Below are 22,588 nucleotides of genomic sequence, written 5' to 3' on the forward strand. Positions count from 1 at the left end.
ATCTTAAGACATAAAGACGTACAATCCTGGACCTCCTCTATGAGATGTTTACCATGATACCATGTAAATTCTTTATCCGTATGGCACTTCCTAACAAATCTCATCACTTTAGCTTTCCCTATACTAATTTCAGGAGGATGTGTCATGGAATAAGAAGTTCCATCTATAATAATAACAGCCTCCTCATATGTTAGCCATGGAATGGAAGTATTCCCAGACTAGGTGGACAATTTGATACACCCTCAAAAGCAGACTCTAATTCAGACAATTACAGATTAAGAAAGGAGCTAAAATGCAACCTTGCCTGAGCCTGCATCTTGTCGGAATCTCTTTAGAAATGTCTACCTCTGCACTTAATGTTACTTGAATCATGGTGTCTAAATGCAATAACATTAACAACTTTAATATGACTTGCAGTAACTTTCTCATTCATTTTCACCACAACTGCCCTCAATCCATATTATCACATTTTGCCTTAAACTCTAGAGAGGACACATATAGAGGAGAATGCATACTACCATATGTCTTTTTATTTAAGACATTTAGTACAAATTCCTTGACTCCATCCCAAACCTCTTCATAACCCTTTTTGCCCATCATCCATTTCTTTTTAAATTAGCCTAAACTAATACCTGATCAGTGTGACTTGACACAGAATGCTTTCTATTCGAGGACCAGGACATGTAGAGGTGGTTTCCTCTAACCCAGCCAGTGGTGGCAGTAGCCCGTGACTTCTGTGACTCAGAGACACTAAGAATCCGTGCTCGGGGAGATCTCTGAAGCAGTGGTGGCACAGCAGCGGAGGAGGAGCAGAGTAGCAGAGCAGGAAAAAGTCGGAAGGAGGGGGGATCCCTCCGGCAGTCCTTCATTTGGGACGATCTGTAGGCTGCCTAAGGTTTGCGGTCTCAGCCCACTCCGGTTCTTATAGCCTGAGGGCTTTGTCTGACTGTGTCCACACCTCATAGTAACAGGTTTATTAAGTGAGTACAGGCTACCACTGGTGCTGTGAGGCTGTAATGGCTTGCAGTTGTTCTCTCTGAAAAAACACTACTGGCAATCCCTACTTTATCTTACTGTCCTCTCTGGGCTGCACGCCTTATATAGGAAAGCAGAAGTGGTATTAAACATCTGGTTTAAAAGCACTTCCAGTTCATTTTTATTTTTTAACAACATTCAAATTGTATCTAACAAGAGTGATCTTGTGTTCACCGCCTCTGATTTATGGTGTCTTTACCCTGAGGAGCTCTATTACCTGAGATTGTTCAGCCCTGCCTCCTTGCTGCATAAAGTCTTGGGGCGTCAGCGAAGAGGACTGGGAAGTGTCTGACAAGTGTTTGGCAGTCTGCAGTCTGCCATATGCGGGCTGCAGCTGGGAGAGTGGTGCCATTACCCTCTGACGAACACCACAAGGATACAGTGTCGAGAAGGTACTGTGTGGGGCCAACCTGATGTGGGTGGTTTGTGTTTATTGTTGGAGGAAGTACTGGGCGCTCTGTAAGTGTTTCACAAACACGGTTTCTAACCAGTTGAGGCTCTGCTTTGCCTCAGTAAGAATTGGGGCGAGCAATACTCAGTGACTATGCGAGGAAAACTAAAAGATACAATCTCTGGACTACAGATCCAAATCCATTGGACAAGGAACTGGTTCGAATCTCTAGGCAGTAAGAAGCTGAAATCAGCTGAACAAAGAAAGATTATAGGATTTATTACAAGTTTGTTGATCTGGAAACAACAGTGATGGTAAGCTTGCCGGAAGTGTTGTTTCCGGACCGGCAAACTACGAGTCTGCTGGCGGGTGCCATTTTGCCCGCCAGGTCCGACCCTGGCAGGTTGAACAGCACCCACCAGCAGACTTTCACGGAAGCACCGTTATTAACGGTGCCGGTACTTCCGTGGTCCCCATTCCCGTGGAGTCCTATGCGATTCCACGGGAATGGGGATGAACATTTTACCGACGCCTGACTTACTGGACTGCCGGGGCTGTAATGCCCTGGTTATTCTGGCAAGTCAGGTGCCGGTAAATCATTATGGTCCGGCGGCTACCTGCCAGTTTTTCCGGCACGGTTTCCGCCAGACTCGTAATGAGGCCCATAAGACTTTCTTTTGCCAAAACCCAACTAGAATTTACAGTCAGGTGTTATAAACTGTTCAGTCGATTCCAGATTCCCTTATGGTCCGTCTAGGCACAGACTTCAATGAGCATTTAGATATCTGTCCCAGTAATTTGAGACGTAGAAAGAATGGCAAGCATCACACTAACAAATATGTGTATAAGTCTGGAATGAAAAATACACGCCATCGGTGTTCCTTCGCCGAGACTGAGTGTTTCAAACAAATTATTTGTGACACCCGAAGAGGGAGATGAAATAAGCAATTTCAGCCAGGCCGACAACAATTTGTATGAGGAGTCAAGTGTGGGAAATTGTTCCTCACTCCTGTTTCAGGGAGAGCCACACCCACTGCATGATTCCACTGAGAATAGAAACAGTCCGCTAGTCGCGTTAAATATTGTTCTACAATCTTTCATACGACTGTATGATACAGTGGTTCTTGAAGTGAGGGAAAACTAATCTATTTTAAAAGAAGTGAAGGTGCGACTGTTAGTAAAAGAACTGGAAAACATTCATTCAAGGTCAAACACAGTGGAATTAATTTTGAGGAGCGTGATGAACGAAAACCAAAGAACAATTGATGAGCTCAGTGTCGATGACCTCACGAAAGGCAGTGTGAGTATCCTGGTAAATACAAGGGGATCTGAGAGGAAAAAAAATGCACCCAATAATAAGCGAAAAACCAAGAATATGAAAGGATGCGCCAAATTAAAGAATAAGCAGTCGAGAAACCTTCTTAAACCTTCTAAACCTTCTTAGAAACATGCTTAGTGTGGCGACCGGGGGAGATCAATGTGATCGCTTGAGGAACAATGAAACAGACCAGAGCCAGGATACTATAATTATTGGTGATATGCAAATCTGTGCAGCACCTCATGGCTGCACCACTGCTAAGGACATTAGCAACACAGGCACCCTTCAAGAAGGCATCAAAGTTGTAACTGAACTGAGTTTAAGTTCAGAGACCAAGCTATCGAAGAAAAAGAAAGTAAATAAAAGGGGAGCAATCAGAAGATTTGTCACACTCGTATGCACAGAAAACAACAAGGGAAGTGTTTGGGAAGATCCCTTCAATGAAGAGGAGGGTACAGAAAGTGTTGAAGAGACTGAAATCAGCACTCAGACAGTGAGGAATGATAACACAGCTAAGGACAGGAAGGAAGATAATTGTCCTCTGGAGAACACAACATCCACATTACACAAAGCTGTAGAAATGACTAAGGGAAATCCTATTCGAGGCATAATGATTGCAAAGCGGGGAAACACTGCTACCAGTAATATTTGAAACTGTGTTCGAGGGGGAGAAAGATGTCCCTCTCAACAGGACCAGAATAATGTCAATATTTGCAACCATTTCTGACTAAACGGCGACTTCATCCTCTGATATTCGTTTTGTACATTTATTCGATGATTGTAATGCTGGCAAATGTGCTGTACATTTTCACTCTAAGCTTATAGAAAACATTGTCTGTGAAAAACATGATGAAATTCTGGAAAAGGGATTCGAAAGCTATTGTACCCAACAAAACAAGAAAGAGGGGACATAGGAAAATAATTGATCATAGTTGGATTATGCTAATATAAAAAGGCTCTGTGAATAATGAAGGGTGGAGGCAGTTTTATTTTGAAAAAACACAGCTAGTTGGGGATGGCTGGCATCCACACTCTCAATGTCAATAGGTCTTAGGTCAGGGTTAGGAATAGAGAGACTGTAGAGTTCTGTGTTGGAAATCACTGGGGCACAAAAACTTCTTGAGTCTTTAAATGTGCAATACATTTAATCAATATGACATTATCTAATCCAAGAGACGTGGTTAAGTGTTGCTCCTGTCATTGATGGGTACTCGATTTACACAAAGAATGCAAAAAAAAGGAGAGAAGGTAAGGCATTTTGGTGGCACACTCACCGCCATAAAAAACAGGCGGGCTGTGCTATTAAACAAATGAATACAATAACTGAGGCAGTGTTAGCCACTGAGATAGTTGAAAAGCATAAAGGCATGGAAATATGTATATTAGTGTTCAACATCTAATACAATCAAGCAAGTCAATGTAGAAGAAGGCATCAATGATATTGAAAATGGATTCATTCTTTGTTCTCGTGAAAATGAGTCAAACCAAATAATCATTGGGAAGGATTTCAATTCCATATGTCCTGCGATGGATTCAACTTTTGAGTATCTGTATAGAGGAAATAGTGTGATTGAGATAGACAACCTTGAGATTCAGGGGAGAAAGCAGCCAGGTGGGCTAACCTGGACAAATGTACTCGCTAGATGGGGATTCCATCAAATAAATTTGATGTTCAAGAGTGGACCTGATTTGGCATCTACTTAGTTTGGAATTGTTTCATACTCGGTCATCGTTACATCTTTCTTGCTACTGTTGACCACAAAATAATAAGGCATTTTAGGATAACTAAGACGAATGCTAGTGACCACGCTATGTTGGAAATCTCTTTTGATGTCTCACTTTGTGGAGAGCAGACCAATTGTGGAGTTTTAATAATCTGGTCACTAACACCTCAGGAAATAGGGTTTCTCAGTTAAGTAGGAACAGTGAGAAGGCTAACCTGAGATTGGCCAAATGGTGGGTTAATTTAACAAAGGAGACGAGAAATTCTCACTACCTCTCCTGTTGAATTTCAGATTCTGCTGGGAAGATTGAAACCAAGGACTTCCATGCAGGAATGTTGGAAGCAACAAGTTTTTGCTGACAACAAATGTCTGAAGTTTGACATGGCAATAAACGCAAAGAAGCGTCAGTTACGTTTAGATATAAGACGATTTACCAAATCTAAATCAAAAAGTGAAAAAATTGAAATTTGTATTCTAAAGCAGATATTTAAAAACTGGTTAAGACACCATAGAACTCAAGGTTATATTAAGTTAAATAAAGACCTTCTCTCTGACATCATGAAGAAGGACACAAAATGGATATGGTGGATACTGAACAAAGACGAGGCCTAACCTAAACATCAGCCATTTTGCATTGCAGAGGTTGATTGAATTAACTGTATTTCTGTTACGTTTGGCAGCTATGAAATTCAACCTAGTGATGGAACTCCACATTATGCCACTTGGGAAAAATGGTCCCACAAGTTTGAGATTGATGAGATCAAAAATGTACTAGTAAAGCTAAAGAAACGTTGTTCTTGTGGCCCTGATGGCATGACAAACAAGTTACTGAAAAACAATAGTTAATTATGTGCAGACATTCTGCTCAGGTTACTCACGCAGGTAGTCAGTAGTGGTGCAATTCCTGCTTCTTGGAATCAATCCATAAACATTCCAATCTTCAAAAAAGGCATAAGAGAAGAACCTACTAGTTATTGCCCTAACTCTTTGATAGATACCTCTTCCAAAATCCTGGCTTCCATCATATTAAAGGACCTTATTAACTGGGCAGAGAGTACCAATCGGCGGAGTCCCCTCTAGACCGGTTATTGACAGGGTGTTGGCACCATATATGTCCCAAGCTGGTGTACGTACAGGCAGAGTGCTTTACGTGGCCGTCCTGGATCTCTCCTCAGCATCCGTCAACGTGAATCTCTCTCCTTTGTGAAACAAGTCGGTAGGGTGGGGGCTCGATCTGGGACTACTGCTTATGCTTTGGTTGTCTTATTCTAACAATCGCACCAACTTTATTCAATCTGTACCTGGCAGACCTTTGAAGTGAATTTACTAGGTGAGTTGGATATCCCCTAAATGTGGGAGTTTGATTGGATACGCGGATGATTTAATTTGAATGGATTTCACTCTCACGGGACTGCAACGCTCTCTGAATGGTGTGACAATCTACCTCAGACGCGATCAGTTATCAATGAATCCTGCCAAATCATTTGTGAAGACAATAAGCGCAAAGTGAAAGCAAAATAAATATGAGTGGTTGATAAACAATGTAAGGGTGTCTGAAGTAGAATCTTTCTGCTATTTAGGCTTTGGGTTTTCTGTCACAGGTTTAAGATGAAACTGGAGGAGAAAATAAGATTGTGTATATCTCTGAGGAAGGTGATAAAGCATAACTTATGTACTTTTAACCTTGTGCCAGTAATAGACTTTTTTTCCTTGAAGGTTACCCCTATGTGTCTCTACAGCATTGAACTAACCACTCTCACTAACAGAAAGTATTTTGATTCTCTTGAGGGCCGTATTCTCAAAGATGCTTTGGGGGTGACTAAATTTGTACCTATTAATGTTATTCTCTTTGAGCTGCGTCTGCTATCATGGTGGGCATAATACATTAAAAAAGGTATCCTCACTTATAAGAAGGTCATGGATTCAGAAAAGCCCACCCTGGCTTATCATTTGAGTGAGATAGTTAAGAAGGGCTCTAACATATTTCTCTGTAGATTCCAAACACTGTGTGTCAGATGTATGGAGTTAGCTGATATAGCCAGCACTGATTCTCAGGTAGTTATAAAAAACAAAATTAAAGGTTGGGCTAGGATAATGGACATTGACGCCTTTCAGAGACTGAAGTTGTATAGAAATAATTGTCTCTATTATACACCCACTCATGACATTAGAACTTATCTGCAAACATTTCCCTCTAAACTACCACACACTTGGTTTTTAAAGTTCAGATTCAATTGTTTACTGACATTGGAGGTTTTAGGACCCAAACTAGGGTTTTCCGAGAGAACTCAGAAATTGAAGATTATGTAATATCGAGCGTCTGGAGTCTCTATATCATGTTGTAATAGAATGTCCTCAGCTTATTGAACCTAGGCTTGAGTTTTTGGGACCCTACATGCATTTTCCTTCTGAAGTGTTATCTACAAGCCTTTTGAACAGATTAATGATCGACCGCCAAGTATTGCTAAAGCTGGCTTTGTCCAAATTTCTTTTAAAAATCTTCAGAGATTTACAACTGGGAAGGGGAAGGGGAAGCACTTCTAGCCAGTCTTAACTAGGAGGATGTTTTGTAGCTTTAATGAACATGTTTTCTCTCTTATAAAACATGAAATTGCATTTGTTTTAATAATTCCAAGTAGACACAACATAGACATTGTTATTAATGTCAGGGATGCAGCTTGACTCAAATGTAATAGTTTGTGATTAATTGTTTTATGTGTCTTTGTATCAAATGAATTTGAGATTCATGTTTGTTTTAGCTTTGTATTCTCTTCTAAATGTATACATTGTTTTTTTGTAAGGTATTCTGTGTACTATAAAGACAAAATATCAACATAATAATAAAAATATACCTCTTCTAGGAGCAAAGCTTGAAATACTTTACCAACTTTGTTACAGAGGGATATTGATCTGTAATATTAAGTGAATCTCTATTACCATTTTTGTAAATTCGGATGATCATTGCATGTGTCCAGGACGAGTGTAGGGTAGACTTGTTAATACTAGGAGTAAAAAGTAATCACAAAATATCTGCCCATAGGGATAATTGGGTGTTTAAGACTAAATCAGTTAGTCCATCAGGATCTGGAGCCCTTGAATAATTTTAAATTGATGATAACTAATTGAATTTCTTCCACCAAAAACCCTCTCTCATGTCTCCAATTCAGTTGTAATAAAATACTCTCTCTCTTTTGGAAGCTTACCAAGTTTATCTAAATAAATAATCAATTCAAAGCCCTTCTGCAATAGGGATCACCTGCACCAGCATTTAACCCTCCAACCCACAATTCCATTCAACACTACAAACCAAAACTTTCTATGGTTAAAACGTTGATATCTAACATATTGCCACATCTATGAAAATAAAGTGCTATTAACTGTATAACCAGTTTTTATAATTTTGCAACATTCAACGTCTGGGTCTAAGATATTGCAAGAGAGTAATATCAACATACTTATCGAGTATTGTTAGATATTTCCCTTGAGAGTGTTTACAATTACTAATACACATGTCAAAGGAATGCTTAGCATTCTGTGGGCCAATCAGGTCCAGAGCCTTTGAAATGGGAAGCAAAGTGGATGTTATCTTAAGTATCTTCTCCGTAAAGGAATCTGAAAAAATCAAGGTACATTTTCTCCAAATCTGGAGGATGTGTACATCCAATAGCAACCAAGTCTGAATATCCCAAATTAAGTTAATAACTAAAGGTCCTTTAAACTGGTTAATATTGACATCATTATAGGCAATCCATTTTTTTAAATCCCCAAGTAACCCCCAGGTTGTTGTCCTCTCGGACCATTTATAACAGTCTTTAAATAACATGTATAACCATCAATTTGAGCAGAGTCAGTTAACCTTACCCTCTTGTAAACAAATGATATTCTGATTCCTTAAAAAACGTAATGCCCCTTTATTTTGAAGGAAACTACTAAAACTCCTCAAATCTCAAGAAGCAAGTAACACTAGTCCAGGTTTGAAATCAGGGTCTTTAATACACTGCCATGGGAAGAATTGCAGGCAACAAAGTCCAATCTATTTCAGATATTGCTGTAGTTTCATGCTAAGAACTCTTTCATTATGATTACCAGGTTTTCCGTTTATTTTTATGTTCTTAAAATCCTCCAGGATTTTATTTACCAAAACCTCTTTGGTACAATATTTAACTCATCCCGGGGTCATCTCTGCTAATTTTTCTCACATATTTTCGAATGCAAAGATATCATAACCTAACATTAATAATGCTTCTGTTGCAACCATAATAAGCTTTATTACAGTGTGCCACCTGAGATGAACAGTATGCCATTCCCTGGGCTAGAGTACATGCTCCCCAAACCCACAGAGGTGATGAGGACCCTGGGCACTATCTTTGATACACACACCTTTCTTCCAAAACTTAAGCTGATGCAGTGCCCTGATATGCTGACTACCAGCTTCACCTCATCAACAAAGTCCTGTCAAAAGATTAAGGGCACATGGGGCTTAACTTAATGTTTTATATCACCGAGCACTTAGAATGTGCTGAGCTAGAAGGCTAGCCACCCTATCTTTCTCTCTGCTTATGATGTTGGTCCTTTGCCCCAGTTCCTCTCCAGACGCTCCTCCCCACTGTACCCTGAGGCAGTGTGTTCTGAGTGACACAAAGAATCAATATGTAAAATACAATAAATCAACTACTTGATATTTTAACATTAAAATGCTGGCAGGCTGCTGCACAATGGGACAGAAGCGGGCTTTAATCGCTGTTACAAACACTGCTGCTGCTTCCCTTGCATCATTAGGCATGAATGTTTAATCTATACCTCAGACAACATTCCACCTTGACAATGCTCTCTCGAAGTTTCTAACTATTTTTAATCAGATGATGCTGTTCCTCCAGCCACTTTTTGACATAGCAACGCCTGTTAAAACAAAGGTCTTCTTGGCTTGAATATAACCCAGGTGTTAGAGCTGTGACAGGAGTTATAACCCCTAACCATCGTTATGGACTGTGAGAAGAATGTTTCGACTAATGTATGCTGTATTGGGCGCTCTCTTACTTGCCACGGGCCGGGGCCTTTTGCTTAAGCATCTGGGGCTGTTGCCAGGGCTAACATCATCTCCTCTGAAAATCCAAGAAGCAGAGTGAAAATTCTCTGAGTAGAAGGTCCTCTCTTCACAATCCGCGCGGAATCCCAGATCCACGGAGCGCGTGTCCTCGGAGTTCACTAGGAAACATAAAAGTTCACATTATTTTGTGGCCTGTAAGTACGTACACAGACTGCACTCATTGATCATACAGCAACAGATACAGTTCACACATTTTGTAAAACCTTACTGTTGAACATTAAAAATGCGCCCTGTTTATTTTTTTTCTGGATTGTGTCTGCGATATTGTGTGCGTATGCTGCAATGAAGCCAAATAGCGGGAACTAAGAACTCTGCCACCTCCCTAAACGGCTTTAAGCATGAGCCCCCCTCCACGCTGCACTGGCAAGTGCTGCCACACTGCCCAATAACTCCTTTGTTTCAAAGAAGGAGAAATAGAGAAACCCACTACTTAATAGCTTATCTGTCAATGCACATGCCGAGCACTTGGAAAGCTTGCCAAATAACTGGAGAAATAAGGGAGACATAGTACACTCCGCAGGAGTCGGGGCTGAGACAATTTGGAAAGTTAACCACTTTCATGGGAAATGTTTAAAAAGTAACATTTGTTCCATTGAAGTTGACTGTGCGCCAAATCTGACTTATGCCAGGCTGCAGTAGGGGCAAGTTGCCCCAGGAGATTGTTGTGAATCAGGTTACTTATGTGTAGGTGTGTCACTCCTCCAGGTACACCTATTTTACATATGCAGGGTGGGTTTGTCTAACGGTACCCCTTCTCCCACCCACTGTCGCAGGTATGCTTTTTTTGTATATACATTTTTGATATTTTAACTTGAAATACAACTTAAGCAAGGGTGTGGAAAAGAGTGATTCATTTAGCCATCTGCCCATCATGAGATGATAATAAAAGCCGGTCCAGTGGGACAGCGAGTAGAGCGCTCGCTTTGCCAGCCGTGCAGGGCCTGCTGACGCAGGTTCGAATCCCGGCGGGGCCAAACTCAGCCTTTCATCCTTCCGAGGTCCATAAATGAGCACTACATACCGTGGGTAATAATCAGCAGCGCTCAGGTTCGTAGCACTATATAAATGCAAAATTATTATTATTATTATTATTACAAATAGTGTGGTTAATTCATTCGACTTTCCTAATTGAACATGGAATAAAATACATGAAATCACACTAAAGTACAAAGCATGCTAGTTGCATGAGACCTTCATTATAACCTATTCCATCAGAACCCTTCCTCGGGCCTGTTCATATCTTTAGCAAGTTCAATAGTAAATAAAAAATAAAACCAATGAATGACCTTACTGGCAGAGACAGGAAATGCCCGAAGAGCTCATGAAACCCACCTGCTCCTAAAAACACTATTAGGAATTCCAAGCCCTTCATTACAGCCTGGGTAGATGTATATGCAGGAATACTGCCATAGCAATTACCACTACCCCCCACCCCCATGGACTTCCTGAACGTCTACCCAATTACACATACAGGTAGTGAGATGTCTGGAATATTGTGGGTGGTGTGCCAGAAATACCACATGCTGTATTATGTTGCACTCTTTCTATCAATGTACACCCTCTATCCAGGGTGGAAATAGTGTACAAATGCCACCACTGCTCGTGCTACATTCCTACCATTTAATACATTACATAGGCAAGGTGGGCAGAGGGTGGGCACTGGTGATGCCAAACCATTTCACTCTACCTATTAAAGACATTTTTTTCACTCTGTTGAACGGAGGTGCTAGCACTTCATTATGTCCAGGAAAAGAACGTTAAAATCCTTGTGACCTTCGCCTGTGGAGTGGTGGGTATTTCAGGGTGAAACGTTACCTTGTAATATGGCTGTGATTGTCACCAGTGGTTTTCGTTTGAACTACCATTTGGAGATGACCACGAAGGAAAGTGATGTATCTGAGTCATGAAAGACATGGAGCAGGATATCTGAGTCAGGAAAGACGTGGAGCAGGATATCTGAGTCAGGAAAGACGTGGAGCAGGATAGCTGAGTCAGGAAAGACATGGAGCAGGATATCTGAGTCAGGAAAGACGTGGAGCAGGATATCTGAGTCAGGAAAGACGTGGAGCAGGATATCTGAGTCAGGAAAGACGTGGAGCAGGATATCTGAGTCAGGAAAGACGTGGAGCAGGATATCTGAGTCAGGAAAGACGTGGAGCAGGATATCTGAGTCAGGAAAGACATGGAGCAGGATATCTGAGTCAGGAATGACGTGGAGCAGGAACTAGGCTGACTCAGGAAAGTATAAAAGGAACAGGCTTTATTCTTGCTTAGTTACATAGGAAAGTTCATGAAAGGTATCAGAGTAAGTAACAAGCCTCTGCCCTGGTTCCCAGTCTAGCTCTAAGTCCCAACCGACACCCTGTCGAATCCCCAGGCCTCCCACACTCCAAGCTCCAGCTCACCAATCTATGAGGCCCCTGCATACACTCAAGCAGTAAATACAATCATACCAGGATACCACAGAAAGGTGGTACCCTTCCAATCCCGCAATATGATCTTTTTTGCAGAGAGAGAGGCCCTGGAAAGCCAACAGATTTTCAGGTATGTCAGATCCTCCAAGAGCCCATTATGCACCAGACAATGGTCACAAGATCAAAATGCAAGGCGTCTTGTATATAACGAATGCCAGCCACAGCTAAAAACTGTTTTATGGATCTTCTCTGCACGCCCAACAGGCTCGGGCACAAATGAACAAAGTGTAACTGTAGATGGTTATTATTCTCACCCCGGTTAAGCCACATATAGTACATGGCAACCTGCAATAAGAGTATAAAACCCTGTAAATAATGTTCTTATTACAGGGTGTAAAATTACTACTGACCTGTATAAGAAATTATGTCACTACTGCTTTGTAATCCGTCATTACGCTTCAGTTGTGTCGTCACAATGCCTGCTGCTTGAGCCAGCACAGAGCAGAACACCAGCAGTGAATGCAGCACTTAATTAAAGCCATGCCAAGCTATTCAAATTCCTTTTTTAAATTCGCATTCTGTGCCACTTTACAGACCTTTTCTGATAACAAACTGTGTGTGGTAGTACGCTGATGATTTTGTGCACTGCTGCATGTTATTGCAACATTTTACATCACAAACTAAATCGTTTTTAGATACATTCTATGAAACTGTTTTCTGCAGCATGTTAGAACCGGCATGTTTTTTTTTTATCCAAACAGATTCTACATTGATTGTATCTATCAGCACCTGGACAACCTTTTACATTAAGCAAGAGACCAGGGATTAAGGTAGTGACAGTGTATGGTCTTGTATTATAAGGAATTCAATACGTCCTACTGTATGTAATAAGGATATTGCAAGCCACCTCTGAGTTCTGTGATCAAACAGGAAAGAGGGGTTACTTTATTCTATGTATACCTTCTTGACTTGATTGACCATTGTTTTAGGAAGGCTCTAGCGATTAGTTGCCGGGACCTTCGCAGAATATTCCCACTAAGGTATCTGACTCAACATTATATCATTATGAACATCTAGCGCCTTGAGTTTACCAACGGGCATACCATATACTTTTATAACCTGGTCTTTAGCAATGTTATTCAGTGCTACCTTTTGTTGAAAACACATCCCCACGAAGTTTGCATCATTAGGCTCCTGTAGTGGAAATTCACCAGATACCGCATATTTCTTCTTAATGCACGCACAGGCGGGCTTCACGAGACACCCAACTTCAGTCTCAAAAACACATCCAGTGCATCCACCTACATATTCCACACGACTGGTTCTCATACAGCAAAATATTACCGTGCTAGACTTTAATGCAAGGAGGGCGCACCTGGCCCAAATTGAAAATAAAGACAGCGCTACACCCTTTGCTGCAGAGTTATATGACCGTCCAGCGCTAGCCAAATGGGCTTTCCAGATTTCAGACTTGGCATAAGTAAAAGGCACGTAAATGTAGCATTTAGTGCATTTGATCTTTTCTCCTACGGGATACAAGGACGCCTTGGTGTTTGAAATCCAAATTTCACAATGCTGACCTTGCTCCAATTCATTGTAAAATATCTCTTGAGAATATAATCATAAATGCCCATTAACCTCTTCTGCAGATGCCTTGGGGTGAATCAAAAATAGCAGAATCATTTGAAGGGCCCCTGTATTCGTGGGAATATTTTTTCCAAAAAAGGGAAAAACTAAACTTCAGAGGAGAGATCACGATCAACAGATTCCAAATCACACCCATGACCATGTGTGCAAGCATACAGGTCATGGTGGGGCCTGAGGGTTAAGAGTGGAATGGTGGACCTTTCCATGAAGGTTAACAGGGCTAGCGGAAAAGGAAAGAAAAACAACCAAATGAGCAAAAAAGGATCAGGAAAAGTTGCCTCATAGAACAAAGTAGTTTGCTAACACGTGGGCATTAGATCTCTGCCCACCCATTTTCTGAGGACCCCCTAGCAATAGTGTATCTTCAAAACCAAACAAACAGATCAAGAAAAGCATGGGCGGACCACTTTATTAGAAAGGAAATCAGGTGTGGCTTTACCGCAGGAGCCTACCCTCATCAATGAGAAGGTGTCCCTATAAAATGAGAGACGGCTGCTATCCATGCCTCGACGTCCTGGGAGAGCCCACTGAAATGTCCAATCAAGTGAATCGAACGTCTGGTCAAAATCAATTAGAGGCACATACAACTTCAACTGACTAACCTCAGTACGTCCTCCTATCAGAGATTCCAGCTGTGGTCTTCTTCAATATTTCCATAGTATCTGACCACCAACTGTGGTGGGAGCACAAATGTGAAGGCCACCAGGACCCCCTAACTTGCCTCTTTTTAACCCAGCTAGGGGCATTAGAAATTTCCATTTCTTTGGAAAAGTTGTGATCGGCACAATAGAGAACTGATCATCTAACGTGAGATCATATAAGACCTTTTTTATATCAAATGATCAACTTTCAAGTCACTATTGGAGGATCAGTTCCTCCATCCCTCTCCCTAGTTCCCCTGACCACGATTGACCAAGATCATGCCCTCATGGTATGCACTTCGCAGCAATCCATCTTTATATAAAAAGTCTTCTTTACAATTGTGACAGGTTACAAATGGATTTTCTCAGCATTGTGAGCATCAGCAGTTTGTGGCAGTGGCAACTTGCACACATTTCTGCAGAAAAAAAACATTTGCAGGTGCAACGATGCTTCGTGAATTGGCCCTAATAGTTTACATGTGAATACTGCATGAAGCCTGAAACACAGCAATACATATGTTACAAATGCATGACATCTGTATTCGCTGGGAATATTAGAATCCTTACAGCGGACATTAGGTTGTCAAAAATTGGGCTTCAGTAAGCAAAGATTTTGTGGATAAACAGTTTGATCTTGGACATGTCTGAAAAAAGAATTGGTTTGAATTAAAATATGATGGAAACAAATTTATTAACCACAAAAATCAGGTTATGAGAAAAAAAGTACCTATTTGTGACAAAAACACATTATTTGTGATAGAAAATGTATTCTAGAAAAGAAAACTGATGTCTTCCTCTGCCAATCTACTGGGTTAGAAATAATCGATAATGTTGCAATGATTCCTTGGTGAGTACTGGCAGCACTACATGTGTCACTGTCTCACGTTTTTTATCTTTTATTTCATGCAAACAATGTTGCATTTACGTTTTCCTGGTATCTACACAATTAAGTTATTGTTCTACTTGTGTTGTCACACAATGTCGATAGCAGTACAGTCCAAACCACCCGTTTCCTAGCCCTCGGATCAAATGCCTGAACTCTGCAAGCAGTATATCAATGACTTATTCTTCTTGCATATAAGACTAAGGATCAGGGTGTTCAACTCCGGGCCTAAGGAGACGAACACAAGTATGGCTCTCAAGAAAACGCCATTTAATATTTATGAGATCATTTTGCATGCATTTAGAAACACTGCCTGCTTATTTATCTCATGAATATAAATTAGGGATCTCCTGAAAAATGTACATATTTGCATTGATTTTTTCTCTCATTCTGAGTATCGTGGAAACGGTAAAAGAATGTGGTACAATGAAATAAGTATTTTCTGCATGGGCTGCATAGAAAGGAATGCATACGGTAGTATAAATAGAACTTATTTACCCCATGTAGTAAACATCCCAGGCAAAACCAACTCAGAATTACATAGTTTAATATTAGGAGGTAATTAAAATACAGTTTCTGCTGATAGCAGCATGCTCATAATGAGAAGAGTGTCTTAAACCCAAAATAATCTCCAGACTCAGTGGGAGTGTGATAAAGATGTGTCATGCATGGTTGGTGTTACATCTGGATCATAAACATTGCAAACCTTTAAGTCTCAAGGAAAAACTTCAAAACATCAGAGCCCACCATTAGGTATATTTATATTCAGTAAAAAAAAAACTTTGTTAAAGGGACGTTAAGGTTAAGTTGCACTACTAAAAACCTATGAAATTCACAAAAAAAACTTTTGTGATGTCATCTTTGATGTCCTGGGTGTTAGTCTTAGCAGTGCACGGTGGTGTCGCGAGTTATGGTTGCTTAGTTTACCATAACTGGCGAATTTCATGGTTTTTTCGATTTTACTGCGAACCATAACGTCCCATTAACAACGTTTTTTTTAGTGAATTTCATAGGTTTTTAGTAGTGCAACTTAACCATAACGTCCCTTTAACAAAGTTTTTTTTACTGAATTTCACAGGTTTTTAGTATGGCAATTTAACCATACCGTCCCTTTAACAAAGTTTTTTTGCTAAAGGCCATCGTTTTGTAGTAGTGGCACATAACCATAATGTAAAGTAACTTCTGACTTAATTGCACACCTTGCGGAGAATACGACATAACCCTATGCTGGCGTACAGGACGGTGACGTGTCTGAGAATCCGTACACACTTAACAATAAGATGTATGCCTCGTGGACAGTGTGGAAATACACTTTATATTGATGTAGGAACGTCCACCTTCAATATTTCCCTTGCACACCTCCAACACTTATTCGTAGTCAGCCATTAGCAATGTAGTACACATTACATACTTTTAGCAAAAGTCCTAGTTATCTGAAAACGACATGAGCTAAACCCATCCCTCCTCCCCAAAAAACAGCACCATTGCTCTAATGAAGGAGCATGAGAAACACTGCCCCTACCTTACAAATAACACACTACATTTTCCCCCCTCCACCTACCCCCCAATATTACTGTTTGGTGCCTCTTTCCTCATTTCCCTTCACAAATTTCCTTATTAGCTGTTCTTTTAAAAAAAAGCCATCCATAAACAAAGTAAATTTTCCTGTAAGAACCACCTTTCACAGTGTAAACATATTTTTTAAAAAAAATCCCATACACTCCATCTACTTTATATTTCTCAGTAAAGGACATAGACGCAATAAGATTTGCCATTAACAATCTAGATTTTCAAAGCAGTAACGTGTGCTACTAAAAAGTAGGATTTCGTGTTATAAGTGGGGACGCCTGTGGCGTCCCGTATTACAAAACAAAATCCTTTTCCAAGATGGCCACCATAGAAAGGGAAGGCGGTTGTTCCATACATGGCCCCTCTTCGCTTTCCATGGCAGCCTGCAAAAAGCAAAATTATGTGCCGTGAAGCAGAACCTGAAAATGAACACACAGCGACGTACAACGTAGCACGTTACATTTTGAAATAATAAATTGCTTTGTAAAAGAAAACATTAACATTTTAGATTTTGTAAAGTACTTTTATTTCACAATAAACTGTTCAACACCATCTGACTATTCCCATTTTCAATCAATGAACTTTGTTTCTTGGGTCGTCTTCGAATATGTTAATCGTGATGCACACATTCTTTTCGCATACGCAACGTTTTTGCTTTCGATAAAGCAACCGCTTCGGTCACACAGTGATTTCCAAGACGTCGGCATGCACTTCGGCCTACACAACCATAAAACATGTTATGTTACTCCTAATGGCCACTCCAGCGTATGGACAAATGGGTCCGGCCCGGTCGTTCCACAAAACCGTAACGGTCAGGCAGCCTGTCACGAGTACGTGCATCTGGCGTGGAAAGAAACCATCACTTGGCATTTGGAATCCATGGCAATCACAGTATGGCAGAATGTAGCCGTTCGGAAAACGTAACAGAAAATGCGTATCAATGCCCAACCTTCATCATACAATTGCAAAAAACACAAAAATAACGTGGAAACTGCTACACAAATCGATGTGGCCATACATAACATTTTAAAGAAATGATAGCAGTGAACATGGGTTAACCTAGTGATAGTATACAAACGGCGAGAATCTGCACTCTCCATAAGTAACAAAAAAAAAATGCCAACTACACCGAAAGCTAGTACCTCTGTTACAATGCCAAATTATTGTTGTGGTAATAAAAAATTAAAACTCGCTTAAAAAAGAGCCGTCAAAAATAAACTTACACGATATTTACCGTCTCCATTGTCTTCATTAAACCCAGACAACAATGCACCAAAGAATCTTTTTAGAACTGATATTACATGAGTCTTACAAACGTTTTGAATACGTAACCTTATCAAATGGTATTTTTTCAAAACTTTCACTCCCTGCATTCTTACTGAATTTTCCCTCTGGCTCAAGGTCAGAAAACAATTGACCCTTATGGTTTCAGTCGCATGTGTGGGCCTACTGAGCTCGCAACCAAAAGAGCAAACCAAGTGACCTTCACTCAGAATGAAAATACATTCTGATTTTGCAACAACATATCTGAATGCATGCATGAGAACTGGTACTCCCATACACTTGCAGACCCGCTGTTTCCATCAAACAGTGCAGGTGGCTGCCTCAGATTTCAAACTCTAGGACGCCAGTCTGTCTGCAATATTATTTTAAATACATTGTAACACAGACGCTGTCATCCTTTGTCTGTACTTAGTGGACACTATATGGAGCAGCAACTTCCAAATTACCGTATGACTTTGGTGACAATAAACCCCACTTTTTGACTTCCTGCTGCCACACCCCATCCCAGCCTCATTAATCCTCACCTTCTGAAACAGTATTTCCTAAGGTTAACAAGTGCAATGGTGTGTTGTTTTATATTTGTTAGCGGTGATATCCGCGTACACCAAGTCACGAATGAAAGATGGCGGGCGTAGCGAAAGAATCTGACGCACTTCACGCCGTTCAACATCCAATCAGTGAAGGCGCCACATGTCCGCAGACATGACGCTACGGATTAGCCAATCAGTATCTTGTCCGCGGAGCAAACAGGGAAGTGTGTCCGCGGAGCGGACATAGATATCACTAATTTTTTTAGACACACTTTCTGGTCGTTTTAAAGAAAACTACTGGACGGATTGGCACCAAATTTACAAAAGCACGCTTTTGGGACCAAGCCGCTGCTCCTGCCGCAAATGTGGTGAAAATCCATCCAGCGGTTTGGGCTGTAGGCGTGCGCCACGTTTTTCCCCCATTCAATCTATGGGAAAAAAAAGACGTTTTGGGACCCTCCCTATAACTTTTCCCCCACTGGACCAAACATCACCAACTTCACAGTGGGCCATATACTTTTTTTGCAAAGTTTGGTGTGGATTCGTCGAGGGGGAGCAGAGTTATACGCTGCCCAAAAAGTGCTCTTCCTATGGAAACAGCAACTTAACCATAACTACACAGCCACTAGCGTGGCTGTATAAGTAGGATTCATGATATTGGTGATCTATAGCCTATAAAAAAAATAATGGTATGTTCCCACACTTGGAATGTGTTCCCGAACCAATGGAGATGTGCCATTTCAAGCTGACAACAAAAGGTGAGAAATACTTCCATTTGAACTTACTGTTGAAACAGACTGCTTCATGAGCTGTCCATCGACCCTCTCTCTACCAGTGTGATAGCACTTGAAAGAACCCTCTCATTCGTACAGCACCTGAATGGACCCCTTTTCTTTCATTCGGACAGCACCTTAATGAATCCATCCCTCTGACTCTGATAGCGCTTGAGCCTCTCTTTCCCCTTTGTGACAGCACTTGACTGAACCTCACCCTCTCATAAGACAGCTCTTGAGCGGATGTGTATATCCCCCACTGACAGTACTCGAATGAAACCGTGTCCCACTCTGTCCGCTTTTGAATGCGCCTCCCTCGCGCCTACTGTAACACACTTGAGTGAACCCATGACTTCCAAAAGGTCCAATTCAGGAGCTTGTATATCTATTCTGCACACATTTTCCAAAGTGACAGCCTGTATGTATGGGTGGGTGCGCAGCCCCCTTGCTTGAGTGGCAGACAGCACAGTCTTATTATCTGCAGGTAGACTATGCTGCCTGCCTCTAAGCAAAATGCACATAGCACAATGATGAGAGTCCAGAAACGCAGGAAGATCAGCCCTGCTGCCTCTCATCGTTGCGTTACTAGCGCAGGAGCGCGCTGACTGGCAGGAGCAGAGTCCTCTCCTCTTCTATCAGGCAGCGCACTCTGCGTGGGGCAGACCTTCCGGTCGTGTCATGGATGGTATCAGCATGCTGAAGGTGCGAGGTAAGTGAAACTGTGTTTTGTATCTTGTTTAATGTTTTTGTATGCATAAATGCATGCAAGTGGGGTTTTCTGAGTGTGTGTGTGGGGGGAATTGTTAGCGTATGAGTGTCTGAATGTTTGTTTTTATGTATTCCTGCATGACTGCTGGATGTATGCCCGCGTGAATGAGAGAGTGTATGTTGTGTGAATATGAATGACTGGGTGAATGAGAGATTGCATCTTGTGCAGTGGTCGAAGTGTACAAAAAGAAGTAGTGGAGCTATGTTCCCTGCTGGCCTGCACCCACTCCCCACAAACCACATCACCACACGCCCTCCCACACACAATCCAAATCCCCAAACTATTGCACCTGCTGTTTTAGGGAACGTTCAGTGCAGTGCACTAAAAGTGCAAGCTGCAACGTCTTCCTACACTTTTATTTTAAAACGAAACCATTCCGGAACGGTTTCTTTTTAAAATAAAAGTATAGGAGCTGTAAAACATAATTTAAAAAAGTAGAGGAGCACCGCTCCCGACCGCTCCCGCTCACTTCGACCACTGATCTTGTGTGAATGAGAGCATGTCTGTGCCTGCCCTCTGCAAGATATATGAGGGGGACAGGGCTTCTCTTTTCTGGGGCTGCTACTAGCGGCATGGCATTAATTCTGGACATCAAGGGTAAAGCGAACATGATGAGTGCTGTAACATAGCTAGACTGGCATACTTGGGTGCAGTCAGTCTAGCTAAACGTTGTTATGATGGCATGGTATTTTTTTGGTATTTTTTTAGTGGCCATCAAGGCGATGTCAGTGACATGGCGTGACATACTCAAAGTGGCGTCCAAGTGGAAGCCAAGCGTTTTGACAAACGGAGAGATGTGGCTGGCGTGGTTATCGATGTTGAACTAATGGTATTCAGGGTTTAGGTTTGCAAGGTGGGCTGCGTTGCCGTGGAGGAGGAGCTCGGTTTTCTCATCCTTGAGGCATAAAAGATGGGTGGCCAGATTTGTATGACTTCGTAAATGGAATTGATTTTCAGGGAGTCTTGGTGGTAGTTGCCAGTAAGTGTGATGAGGATTTGAGTGTCATCCGCATAGTTTATGTATTTGATGCCCAGAGAGTTGAGGTGGCAGAAGGGAGGCTTGGTATAAGCATTGTAGAGGGTAGGGGAGACACAGGAGCCTTGGGGGGTGCCACATGTGTAGGCTGTAGGGGTTGAGGAGTGGTTGCCAGCAAACACACGGGAAGTACGGTCAGAATGGAAATAGGCACTCCAGTTGGTAGCTGCTGATGAGAAGGCAGCAGAGGTGGTGAGATGGTGGCAGCAGGTGGTGTGGTCTACAAGGTCAAATGCTGCAGATAGATCGAGGAGTATGAGGAGGGAGAGTTTTCTGGAATCGCTGGTGTCGTCTAACTGTTTTTTTTTGGTCAAGGAGAGCTGTCTTTGTGACATGTCTGGGGCAGAATCCAGATTGGCGAGAATTTAGAATGTGGTTTAGTTCAAGGTGTTGCTGGATTTGGAGATAAGCGTTGCAGTCAATGATTTTTAATAGGAAGGGGACTGTGGTGATGGGCCGTTAATTGGTTGGCAGTGCTGGGTCGAGAGAAGGCTTCTTGAGGAGAGACGAGACCCAGGATTTTTTAATGGAGGTGGAGACGGAGGAGGAAGCGATTGAGGCATTAATGATGGCTGTGATTTGCAGTACTAGGAGGTGTGCGCATTCCATGATAAGGGGTGCAGGGCCAGTATCCCCTCTACAGCTGGAGGATCATTTTGAGCCTGTGTTTTTTGCAAGGGCGAGTGAATTGATAGGTGATGTGAGCAAGGTGTTGTATTGGCTGGCCAGGAGGTTGACATCAGCAGTGTGAGGTGAGGGGGCAGGTGGTCTGCCAGAAGTGGCAGTAGGCAGTCACTGGTGAGGTTGCTAGTGCATCTGGAGATGGTGAGTGGGGGAGTGTGGGGGTGGGCTCCTTGTGGTGAGGGTGGATGCTAAATGTGATGATGTGGTGATCTGAGCAAGCACAGGGGGTGTTAGACAGGATAGTGGTATCAGAGGTGTGACCGAGTAGCCAGTCAAGCGTGTACCCCTGTGTGTGGGTGGGGTTGAGAATTTTTTGGGTGTTGCCTAGGGAGGAGGTGGCACTCATGAGAGTGTATTCTTCCTTGTGGAGTGGGTCGACATAGCCGAGGTTGAGGTCGCCCAAGGCGATAACTTTCTAGCTGGTGTAGGTGACGGTGGAGGATGGCGATAGTGACAGTTGACTGAGACTGATTGCCAACTGGGGAGGGGGTAGCGGGTGAGCTGAGATGGGAAGTGTGTTTTTGTAGATGATGACGACTCTGCCACCTTTCTGTGCAGGTCTGTCAGCACGGAGGATGGAATAGTTGGGTGGTATGGCAATAGTGAGGGCTGAGCCTGACAGTACCATGCAGCCCTGTTTCTGTGATTGCTAAAATGTCAAGATTGATGGCTTCCATTAGGACAAGGATGTCTGCGGCGTGCGCGACAAGCAAGCGTGCATTGATTATGGCAAATAAGATGATAGGTGCTGAAGATGGACGGTGGAGTAGGTGTTATCGCTGG

General features: G+C 42.0%; 1 protein-coding gene across 2 annotated transcripts in view; it reads right to left on the reverse strand.

Moving 5' to 3' along the window:
- Positions 1 to 22,588, reverse strand: part of LOC138510049 (uncharacterized) — a 731,668-nt gene that overhangs the window by 342,141 nt on the left and 366,939 nt on the right. For both annotated transcript variants that reach the window (XM_069625466.1, XM_069625467.1), the window contains exon 5: positions 9,506 to 9,673. In XM_069625466.1, the coding sequence (XP_069481567.1) occupies positions 9,506 to 9,673 (168 nt within the window). The remainder of the gene's footprint in view (positions 1 to 9,505; positions 9,674 to 22,588) is intronic.

Source organism: Ambystoma mexicanum, chromosome 6p (assembly GCF_040938575.1).
Source record: "Ambystoma mexicanum isolate Mex_15411 chromosome 6p, UKY_AmexF1_1, whole genome shotgun sequence".
In the NCBI taxonomy this organism is placed as follows: Eukaryota; Metazoa; Chordata; class Amphibia; order Caudata; family Ambystomatidae; genus Ambystoma; species Ambystoma mexicanum.